Here is a 12,500-nt window from a genome sequence, read left to right as displayed (position 1 = left end):
ATTGTTTACCTATGATCCTATAGTTTAATGAGACACTACACTGTCTCTATGTATTCTATGATCCTATAGTTTACTGAGACACTACACTGTCTCTGTATTCTATGATCCTATAGTTTACTGAGACACAACACTGTCTCTGTATTCTATGATCCTATAGTTTACTGAGACACTACACTGTCTCTGTATTCTATGATCCTATAGTTTAATGAGACACTACACTGTCTCTCTGTATTCTATGATCCTATAGTTTACTGAGACACAACACTGTCTCTCTGTATTCTATGATCCTATAGTTTACTGAGACACTACACTGTCTCTCTGTATTCTATGATCCTATAGTTTACTGAGACACTACACTGTCTCTCTGTATTCTATGATCCTATAGTTTACTGAGACACTACACTGTCTCTATGTATTCTATGATCCTATAGTTTACTGAGACACTACACTGTCTCTCTGTATTCTATGATCCTATAGTTTACTGAGACACTACACTGTCTCTATGTATTCTATGATCCTATAGTTTACTGAGACACTACACTGTCTCTATGTATTCTATGATCCTATAGTTTACTGAGACACTACACTGTCTCTGTATTCTATGATCCTATAGTTTAATTAGACACTACACTGTCTCTATGTATTCTATGATCCTATAGTTTACTGAGACACTACACTGTCTCTGTATTCTATGATCCTATAGTTTACTGAGACACTACACTGTCTCTCTGTATTCTATGATCCTATAGTTTACTGAGACACTACACTGTCTCTATGTATTCTATGATCCTATAGTTTACTGAGACACTACACTGTCTCTATGTATTCTATGATCCTATAGTTTACTGAGACACTACACTGTCTCTATGTATTCTATGATCCTATAGTTTACTGAGACACTACACTGTCTCTGTATTCTATGATCCTATAGTTTAATTAGACACTACACTGTCTCTATGTATTCTATGATCCTATAGTTTACTGAGACACTACACTGTCTCTGTATTCTATGATCCTATAGTTTACTGAGACACTACACTGTCTCTCTGTATTCTATGATCCTATAGTTTACTGAGACACTACACTGTCTCTATGTATTCTATGATCCTATAGTTTACTGAGACACTACACTGTCTCTATGTATTCTATGATCCTATAGTTTACTGAGACACTACACTGTCTCTGTATTCTATGATCCTATAGTTTACTGAGACACTACACTGTCTCTGTATTCTATGATCCTATAGTTTACTGAGACACTACACTGTCTCTCTGTATTCTATGATCCTATAGTTTACTGAGACACTACACTGTCTCTGTATTCTATGATCCTATAGTTTACTGAGACACTACACTGTCTCTCTGTATTCTATGATCCTATAGTTTACTGAGACACTACACTGTCTCTATGTATTCTATGATCCTATAGTTTACTGAGACACTACACTGTCTCTGTATTCTATGATCCTATAGTTTACTGAGACACTACACTGTCTCTCTGTATTCTACGTATGTGTTTACCTTGTTTACTGTAAGTCACTCTGGATAAAGAGCCTCTGATAAATGAATACATTGTATAATAATAATGTAAGACTAAGAGACTTTAGATACACCACACAACCACATCTTTACCACTGCTAGACACAGTACCTAACCCCAGTGCTTTAGTCAAAGTATGAGATGCATAGATGGACAGACAGACAGACAGACAGACAGACAGACAGACAGACAGACAGACAGACAGACAGACAGACAGACAGACAGACAGACAGACAGACCTTTAGAGATGAGTTTATCGATGTCCACATCCATGCCTTGGAAGTAGCATTTCCTCCACAGTCCGCTGTAGGTGGAGAATAGGGGCCGGCCACACTCCGTCTCCAGGATGCCCATCCCCAGGATGGCCCTCCAGTTCTCCAGGAGCTCCTCCTCCCTGGAGCCTACGTGGATGGGCTTCATCAGGGCCAGGTTCCTCTTTCCCTGTCTGGAGAACATAACCATAAACACATGTTCTAATGAGGGCCAGGTTCCTCTTTCCCTGTCTGGAGAACATAACCATAAACACATGTTCTAATGAGGGCCAGGTTCCTCTTTCCCTGTCTGGAGAACATAACCATAAACACATGTTCTAATGAGGGCCAGGTTCCTCTTACCCTGTCTGGAGAACATAACCATAAACACATGTTCTAATGAGGGCCAGGTTCCTCTTTCCCTGTCTGGAGAACATAACCATAAACACATGTTCTAATGAGGGCCAGGTTCCTCTTTCCCTGTCTGGAGAACATAACCATAAACACATGTTCTAATGAGGGCCAGGTTCCTCTTACCCTGTCTGGAGAACATAACCATAAACACATGTTCTAATGAGGGCCAGGTTCCTCTTTCCCTGTCTGGAGAACATAACCATAAACACATGTTCTAATGAGGGCCAGGTTCCTCTTTCCCTGTCTGGAGAACATAACCATAAACACATGTTCTAATGAGGGCCAGGTTCCTCTTACCCTGTCTGGAGAACATAACCATAAACACATGTTCTAATGAGGGCCAGGTTCCTCTTACCCTGTCTGGAGAACATAACCATAAACACATGTTCTAATGAGGGCCAGGTTCCTCTTTCCCTGTCTGGAGAACATAACCATAAACACATGTTCTAATGAGGGCCAGGTTCCTCTTTCCCTGTCTGGAGAACATAACCATAAACACATGTTCTAATGAGGGCCAGGTTCCTCTTTCCCTGTCTGGAGAACATAACTATAAACACATGTTCTAATGAGGGCCAGGTTCCTCTTTCCCTGTCTGGAGAACATAACCATAAACACATGTTGTAATGAGGGCCAGGTTCCTCTTACCCTGTCTGGAAAACATAACCATAAACACATGTTCTAATGAGGGCCAGGTTCCTCTTACCCTGTCTGGAAAACATAACCATAAACACATGTTCTAATGAGGGCCAGGTTCCTCTTTCCCTGTCTGGAGAACATAACCATAAACACATGTTCTAATGAGGGCCAGGTTCCTCTTTCCCTGTCTGGATAACATAACCATAAACACATGTTCTAATGAGGGCCAGGTTCCTCTTTCCCTGTCTGGAAAACATAACCATAAACACATGTTCCAATGAGGGACAGGTTCCTCTTACCCTGTCTGGAGAACATAACCATAAACAGATGTTCTAATGAGGGCCAGGTTCCTCTTACCCTGTCTGGAGAACATAACCATAAACAGATGTTCTAATGAGGGCCAGGTTCCTCTTACCCTGTCTGGAGGAGAACACAACCATAGAATACATGTTCTAAGTGGTTCTTCATGAGGCAGTGTTATTTTTATTTTATTTTTTAATCCCACGATTTGTGTTACCCATTTTTTCACCCAGTGCCAAATGCCTATGTAATCCTGGGCGCTACTCTCCCTCTGCCAGCCTAGGGAGAGCCCAGAACTGATTCCATGCTTCCTTCAATGCATGAGGAGCTAGCAAGCCCCGGTAGGACGTAGCTTCTTATCACCTGACAGGGAGGAGTTTCCCCGGTAGGACGTAGCTTCTTATCACCTGACAGGGGAGAGTTTCCCCGGTAGGACGTAGCGCGTGGAAGGAACACGTTATTGTGGTGTTCAGGTGGTGTATATCTTACCCCTGTGCGGTGGGTCAGGTGGTATATATTATGGTCAGGTGGTCAGGTTGTGTATATATTATGGTGTGGTGGTCAGGTGGTCAGGTGGTATATATTATGGTGTGGTGGTCAGGTGGTCAGGTGGTCAGGTGGTATATATTATGGTGTGGTGGTCAGGTGGTATATATTATGGTGTGGTGGTCAGGTGGTATATATTATGGTGTGGAGGTCAGGTGGTCATGTGGTATATATTATGGTGTGGTGGTCAGGTGGTCAGGTTGTGTATATATTATGGTGTGGAGGTCAGGTGGTCAGGTGGTATATATTATGGTCAGGTGGTCAGGTGGTCAGGTGGTATATATTATGGTGTGGAGGTCAGGTGGTCAGGTGGTATATATTATGGTGTGGTGGTCAGGTGGTCAGGTGGTATATATTATGGTGTGGTGGTCAGGTGGTATATATTATGGTGTGGTGGTCAGGTGGTCAGGTGGTATATATTATGGTGTGGTGGTCAGGTGGTATATATTATGGTGTGGAGGTCAGGTGGTCAGGTGGTATATATTATGGTGTGGAGGTCAGGTGGTCAGGTGGTATATATTATGGTGTGGTGGTCAGGTGGTCAGGTGGTATATATTATGGTGTGGTGGTCAGGTGGTCAGGTGGTATATATTATGGTGTGGAGGTCAGGTGGTCAGGTGGTATATATTATGGTGTGGTGGTCAGGTGGTCAGGTGGTATATATTATGGTGTGGTGGTCAGGTGGTCAGGTGGTATATATTATAGTATAGTGGTCAGGTGGTCAGGTGGTATATATTATGGTGTGGAGGTCAGGTGGTCAGGTGGTCAGGTGGTATATATTATGGTCAGGTGGTCAGGTGGTATATATTATGGTGTGGAGGTCAGGTGGTCAGGTGGTCAGGTGGTATATATTATGGTCAGGTGGTCAGGTGGTATATATTATGGTGTGATGGTCAGGTGGTCAGGTGGTATATATTATGGTCAGGTGGTCAGGTGGTATATATTATGGTGTGATGGTCAGGTGGTCAGGTGGTATATATTATGGTCAGGTGGTCAGGTGGTATATATTATGGTGTGGTGGTCAGGTGGTCAGGTGGTATATATTATGGTGTGGTGGTCAGGTGGTCAGGTGGTATATATTATAGTATAGTGGTCAGGTGGTCAGGTGGTATATATTATAGTATAGTGGTCATAATATCTTACCCGTGGGCGGGGCTGCTGTCGTGCACCAGGGGAAGGTGGTAGATGGGCATGTCTCGGTTCTTCTGGTCGTTGGAGTCGTTCCCGTACTTGTCACAGTTCTCCTTGTGGCCGTGGGTGTCCGTCTCGTACCAGTGGTCAGAGAAGATGGCGGTGACCAGCAGCAGGAGAGACAGAGCCGACCCGCTCAGACTGACCGCCGTCACACTGACCACGGCCCGCCTCTCCATGACCGACTGACCGCCAGCCTGCCAACAGACCAATCACAATACAACAAACAGCCTGTTAATGACCAATCACAATGCAACAAACAGCCTGTTAATGGACCAATCACAATGCAACAAACAGCCTGTTAATGACCAATCACAATGCAACAAACAGCCTGTTAATGACCAATCACAATGCAACAAACAGCCTGTTAATGATCAATCACAATACAACAAACAGCCTGTTAATGGACCAATCACAATGCAACAAACAGCCTGTTAATGGACCAATCACAATGCAACAAACAGCCTGTTAATGGACCAATCACAATGCAACAAACAGCCTGTTAATGACCAATCACAATGCAACAAACAGCCTGTTAATGATCAATCACAATACAACAAACAGCCTGTTAATGGACCAATCACAATGCAACAAACAGCCTGTTAATGACCAATCACAATGCAACAAACAGCCTGTTAATGACCAATCACAATGCAACAAACAGCCTGTTAATGACCAATCACAATACAACAAACAGCCTGTTAATGGACCAATCACAATGCAACAAACAGCCTGTTAATGGACCAATCACAATGACTGAATGTTTGTAAACAAACAAACAGCCTGTTAATGGACCAATCACAATGTCTTAATGTTTGTAAACAAACAGCCTGTTAATGGACCAATCACAATGTCTGAATGTTTGTAAACAAACAAACAGCCTGCTAATGAACCAATTAGATGAATCTGAATGTTTGTGAAAATAACATAATTCCTGGTAAAATGTCTACGGACGTGTTAACAATATAAAATAAAGTGTTCGCAACATAACGAACCCGTTGATGTTCAAAATCATATGTTTCTAATAGTCAATAACAATATAATGAGTGTCCTGTTCATTCAGAATTATTATTATTATTAATAATTGTCTTTTTTAAAACAGTGGAACATGATGATGATGTAATATAATGACACATAACTTAAATAGACACAAATAAATTAATCCATACCAATAATCAAAACAAATGGTTCAAAATAGATTAATAACTTTACACGACTGCTAAAAAGGAAACATTTAATCATGGAAAATAGCCGATCTACAAGCTCCACAACGTGTTGCGATGCCATGTGGTGTGAGCCTGTAGATCTGTTTTTTATCAACATCTTAACGATTTATAATGACAGCCTATATGCTATAATATATATAATATATAGTCATATATAATATATGATATAATATAATATATATATATATATATATATATATATATATATATATATATATATATTATATATTATATATTATATATATTATATATATATATTATTTTATATTATAGCATATGGACATACATACATACATATACATTATTTTATATTATATATTATATAGATATATATGATGTATTATGCATTATTACATATTATAGTATTATATATATTATATTGTAGCATAATGGCTGTCATTATAAATCGTTAAGATGTTGATAATAAACATATCATATATAATGATAATAATGATAATAATAATCTAACCTTCAGTCCATCCAGAGGATCCTGGTCCTCATGATCCAGAGAGGACTTCATGCATGTAGCCTAGAAACCAGAGGACCCCCCGGTCCACTGGTCCAACGGTCCCCCGGTCTACCGATCAGAGGACCCCCCGGTCCACTGGTCCAACGGTCCCCCGGTCCACTGGTCCACCAGTCTACGGTCCACTGGTCCACCTCCTTATGGAGAGGAGGAGGATGAGGAGGATGATGAGGAGGAGGATGAGGAGGAGGAGGAGGAGGAGGAGGAGAAGCTACAAAACAACAACACACTGCTGAGTGTCCGTCTGGGTGTTGGCTGTTAAACCTCTCTCTCTATTTCTGTGTTTATGTCACAGTCTGTCTCCCTCTCTCTCTCTCTATGTCTGTGACTATGTCTCTCTACCCCCTCTCCCTCTCTCTCTCTCTCTCTCTCTCTCTCTCTCTCTCTCTCTCTCTCTCTCTCTCTCTCTGTCTCTCTCTCTCTCTCTCTCTCTCTCTCTCTCTCTCTCTCTCTCTCTCTCTCTCTCTCTCTCTATGTCTGTGACTATGTCTCTCTACCCCCTCTCCCTCTCTCTCTCTCTCTCTCTCTCTCTCTCTCTCTCTCTCTCTCTCTCTCTCTCTCTCTCTCTCTCTCTCTCTCTCTCTATGTCTGTGACTATGTCTCTCTACCCCTCTCCCTCCCCCCTCTCTGTGTCAGTGGTTGTCTCTCTACCTCTCTCTCTCCCCCTCTCTCTTCATCATCATCATCTTCATCATCACGTACAGTTTCTCTACGTGAAAATAAAGGTTACGTCGTTACCACGCTTAGGTTGCTAAGGGGCGTGTGTGTGTGTGTGTGTGTGTGTGTGTGTGTGTGTGTGTGTGTGTGTGTGTGTGTGTGTGTGTGTGTGTGTGTGTGTGTGTGTGTGTGTGTGTGTGTGTGTGTGTGTGGGTGTGTGGGTGGGCGGACGGGCGGGCGTGCATGTGTGTGTGTGTGTGTGGGAGGGTGTGTGTGTGTGTTCTAACAGATGGATGCATTGCTGTGATTGGTGGTTTCCATGGTAATAAGTTGCACCAATGATAGGTTGTCCCATGGATCACGTGACTCTCCCTGATAACACTGCTTCTGTGGTTGGTTGATTGACTGATTGACTTATTGACTTATTTGTTTATTATTGTAGATCTGATATGTAATATATAGATCTGATATGTAATAGATCTGATATGTAATATATAGATCTGATATGTAATATATAGATCTGATATGTAATATGTAGATCTGATATGTAATAGATCTGATATGTAATATATAGATCTGATATGTAATAGATCTGATATGTAATATATAGATCTGATATGTAATAGATCTGATATGTAATAGATCTGATATGTAATATATAGATCTGATGTAATAGGGATTCACCATAAAGTAGCCGTGAAGATCTCTGGTACGTTTGAATGAGTCTAGAGGGTTAAAGCTCTTAAACTGAAGTGATTTTCATCTATTCCAAATATTATCAAAGTATTCTGCGGCGCCTCTGGACTTGCTTTGAGAAACCCTGCTCTACTCTAGGGGTCCCGGACCCCCTGTTGAAGACAGAAATCATTCTTTCTAAACCGCGTCATATCGCGTCATAGCGTCAGCAAACGGAAATGAATGCTATTGGTTGTGTAGCTTGTCAATCACATCATCCCGCCCCTCCTAGAGCATACCCTACTTTATCGTCAATTTTAAAATAAATAGGACCATAATTTAGCAAAACTCACATCATGATGATTGAAAGGAGACTTTAAACTAGTGACTGGAAGCATATAGTATTTATGACAATGTTTATTAAAGGAGAATTCCGGACATTTTAAGTGTTATCTTTGATGTGTCGTTACTCACCTACCGACGTAAACAGTGGCATTGTTTATTTCCAGATTTTCCCCTGTCGTCATATTTTCAACCCCCTCCGTTGTCATAATGGGAGCGCGTGTCATAGGGAAATTCGTCTATTATAACCGATGCAAAGTTATTTTTTTCTCTACTACTACTCATTGTGGAGTCTCAAGATAGTCAAACATGCAGTGAAAGTTCCTGAGAGGCTACCGCTAATGACGAACGAGCTAACGCTAGTTGCTTGTTTCTCAACATGGCAACACCAAGTTGCCAGGTTCTGGGAGAGAAACAAGCAACTAGCGTTAGCTCGTTCGTCATTAGCGGTAGCCTCTCAGGAACTTTCACTGCATGTTTGACTATCTTGAGACTCCACAATGAGTAGTAGTAGAGAAAAAAATAACTTTGCATCGGTTATAATAGACGAATTTCCCTATGACACGCGCTCCCATTATGACAACGGAGGGGGTTGAAAATATGACGACAGGGGAAAATCTGGAAATAAACAATGCCACTGTTTACGTCGGTAGGTGAGTAACGACACATCAAAGATAACACTTAAAATGTCCGGAATTCTCCTTTAAGGTAATAAAATCACGTCTAAAGTTCATCAAAAACCCACACACTTGCATTGTGAAAAGATCTTTCTGACACCAGCAGGGGTAAAACAGCGAAACTGCAGGCCATTCATATGAACTGTCACTTCCTATATAGACTCTATTTCAAAGGCCAATGCTGGGCCCTTGCCTGAGAGTCCAGCCCATTGGTTCATAGTGGGGCCTCAACCGGCACACACCTGCAATACCACATTTGGCCATGTGGAGGCCGCTCGGTTAGCATGCTGTCACATTAGCCTGCAGACTAACAGTTAGCATGCTGTCACATTAGCCTGCAGGCTAACAGTTAGCATGCTGTCACATTAGCCTGAAGGCTAAAAGTTAGCTTGCTGTCACATTAGCCTGCAGGCTAACAGTTAGCATGCTGTCACATTAGCCTGCAGACTAACAGTTAGCATGCTGTCACATTAGCCTGCAGACTAACAGTTAGCATGCTGTCACATTAGCCTGCAGACTAACAGTTAGCATGCTGTCACATTAGCCTGCAGACTAACAGTTAGCATGCTGTCACATTAGCCTGCAGGCTAACAGTTAGCACGCTGTCACATTAGCCTGCAGGCTAATAGTTAGCATGCTATCACATTAGCCTGCAGGCTAACAGTTAGCACGCTGTCACATTAGCCTGCAGGCTAATAGTTAGCATGCTGTCACATTAGCCTGCAGGCTAACAGTTAGCATGCTGTCACATTAGCCTGCAGGCTAACAGTCAGCATGCTGTCACATTAGCCTGAAGGCTAAAAGTTAGCTTGCTGTCACATTAGCCTGCAGGCTAACAGTTAGCATGCTGTCACATTAGCCTGGATTCTAACAGCTTATTTAGACAATGTGTCAACACTCCTCACACGCTGATATCGAACTGTGAGGCTGCTAGCTGTCTGCTAACGATTAATACTGTCATTCATTAATTAATTAATGGGTGGAAGAGGAGAAGAGAGAGAGAGAGAGGAGAAGCTCTGCAATGAAGATAGACAGGATGTGTGTGTGTGTGTGTGTGTGTGTGTGTGTGTGTGTGTGTGTGTGTGTGTGTGTGTGTGTGTGTGTGTGTGTGTGTGTGTGTGTGTGTGTGTGTGTGTGTGTGTCTCACACAGCAGGAAGTGGATCAGTTACATACAAATATTTTGCCAAATCATCCACATTCACTCAATGAAGTGAATCTGTTTCAATCAGTCTCATTCACAAAGCTCTGAGCCATTATATAATATTATTAATAGTAGTAGTAGTAGTAGTGGTAGTGGTAGTGGTGGTAGTAGTATTGAGTCTCATTCACAAAGCTCTGAGCTATTATATTATTATTATTATTAGTAGTAGTAGTAGTAGTAGTGGTAGTGGTAGTAATAGTAGTAGAAGAAGTATATTATTATTATTATTATTATTATTATATATTATATATTATATAGTATATATTATATATTATTATTATATATTATTATTATTATATATTATTATTATTATTATTATTATTATTATTATTATTATATATTATTATTATTATTATTATATATTATTATATATTATTATTATTATTATATATTATTATTATTATTATTATTATTATTATTATTATTATTATTATTATTATTATTATTATTATTATAAATTATATATTATATATTATTATTATATATTATATATTATATAGTATATATTATATATTATATATTATTATTATATATTATATATTATATATTATATATTATTATTATATATTATATATTATATATTATATATTATATAGTATATATTATTATTATATATTATTATTATATATTATATATTATTATTATTATATATTATATATTATATATTATTATTATTATATATTATATATTATATATTATTATTATATATTATATATATGACCAGCCTACCCCCCCAGGGGGGTAGGCTGGTGAACCTGAACCTGATGCACTGAGCTGTTCTTATGGGGGGGGGGGGGGGGTTGGCTGTTTCAGAGCGTGCGTTGCGTCCGTGCGTGCGTGTGTGCGTGTGAGTGTCATCCAGCCCCAAAGCCTCATGGGAACTCTCAGGTGTCAGGGTCCATCAGGATCCATTGTCATCCAACCTGCCTCCTGGTTGGCCGGCTTTGAAGCCAATCTGACGGCTCCTTGCAGCCATTAATAATTAATCTTATTGGCCCAGAGGATTTCTGTCCCTTTCCTGTAACTGGATCACTGCCTGCTCTCCCTCAGGTCCTCATATCTGACTGGATCACTGCCTGCTCTCCCTCAGGTCCTCATATCTGACTGGATCACTGCCTGCTCTCCCTCAGGTCCTCATATCTGACTGGATCACTGCCTGCTCTCCTTCAGGTCCTCATATCTGACTGGATCACTGCCTGCTCTCCTTCAGGTCCTCATATCTGACTGGATCACTGCCTGCTCTCCTTCAGGTCCTCATATCTGACTGGATCACTGCTTGCTCTCCTTCAGGTCCTCACATCTGACTGGATCACTGCCTGCTCTCCTTCAGGTCCTCACATCTGACTGGATCACTGCCTGCTCTCCTTCAGGTCCTCACATCTGAGCAGCCAGAGAGATATTAACACATCTCCCACCATTTTGAATTAGATGAACAGTTCAATTGGAACTTGTCTTGAGGGGTTTGATCAATCTGAACCAAACTTTCTACACACAAACTTTGGACCGATAATGATCTAAAGAAAATGTTTTGTTTTTAAGAAAAAATTACTCATGACACATGAAGAACACATCTGCCTCTTTGACCAGTAAGCTCCGCCCTTAGATTTTCCACCATTTTGAGCAGTTAAAAAAACACTTAAACCCGCCTTTCTCCCGGGTTTTTGGAGCAATTTGCGCGAAACGTTCTACACACACACTAGAATCCCAGTTGAAAATAAGTTTTTACGTGAAACAATTAAGCCTCATGGGCATGGCTTTATAAAAAAGAAATATCTCGCTGGGCTCCTTTCTCTCGACCTGAAGTCTGTTGTTCCAATTGCTTCATGACTTTAAATTAAGGCATGTGCACTTTTTAAAGACAAGATGAAATGGCGTTTTGACTATTTGTTTTCAATGTTGTGACGTATGTTCTAGTGAAACAGGGGCATGGTGCATAACAGAAGGAAAAACATTACGCTTTTCAACAAATTTAAACAGGAATGTTGTCGTTGAATGGGTAGAAAGTGTCGTAGCCTATATTGGCCCTGATTGGTTATATTTTATGAACAGTATGCAAGTAAAAATCAGATAGAAATTATACTATAGTAAGAAGAATCATGAGTGTGTTGTGACCCAGCCTGGTGTTTGCATAGAAACTCAGGGACACTCTGCATAGCTGTGAAGTGTGATTTACATCTCTTATGTTAACTAGAGAGACAACAGGTCCCCCCACACACACCTAATGTACCCTAATGTACCCTAATGTACCCTAATGTACCCTAATGTACCCCCACACACACCTAATGTACCCTAATGTACCCTAATGTACCCTAATGTAC

General features: G+C 40.6%; 1 protein-coding gene across 1 annotated transcript in view; it reads right to left on the bottom strand.

Annotated features, from left to right (window-relative positions):
- Positions 1-6,707, bottom strand: part of tmem178a (transmembrane protein 178a) — a 17,600-nt gene extending 10,893 nt beyond the window's left edge. The window contains exons 1-3 of the mRNA XM_080451253.1: positions 6,573-6,707; positions 4,830-5,074; positions 1,779-1,984 (exon numbers count right to left, since the gene is read on the bottom strand). Of these exons, the coding sequence (XP_080307379.1) occupies positions 1,779-1,984; positions 4,830-5,074; positions 6,573-6,623 (502 nt within the window). The 5' untranslated portion in view covers positions 6,624-6,707. The remainder of the gene's footprint in view (positions 1-1,778; positions 1,985-4,829; positions 5,075-6,572) is intronic.
- Between the last annotated feature and the right edge of the window lie 5,793 nt (positions 6,708-12,500).

The sequence above is a fragment of the Gymnoscopelus braueri genome (assembly GCF_963280865.1).
Source record: "Gymnoscopelus braueri genome assembly, chromosome: 2".
NCBI classification, from domain to species: Eukaryota; Metazoa; Chordata; class Actinopteri; order Myctophiformes; family Myctophidae; genus Gymnoscopelus; species Gymnoscopelus braueri.
Note: the sequence above shows the minus strand (reverse complement) of the source record. Positions and strands in the feature narration are given on the sequence as shown.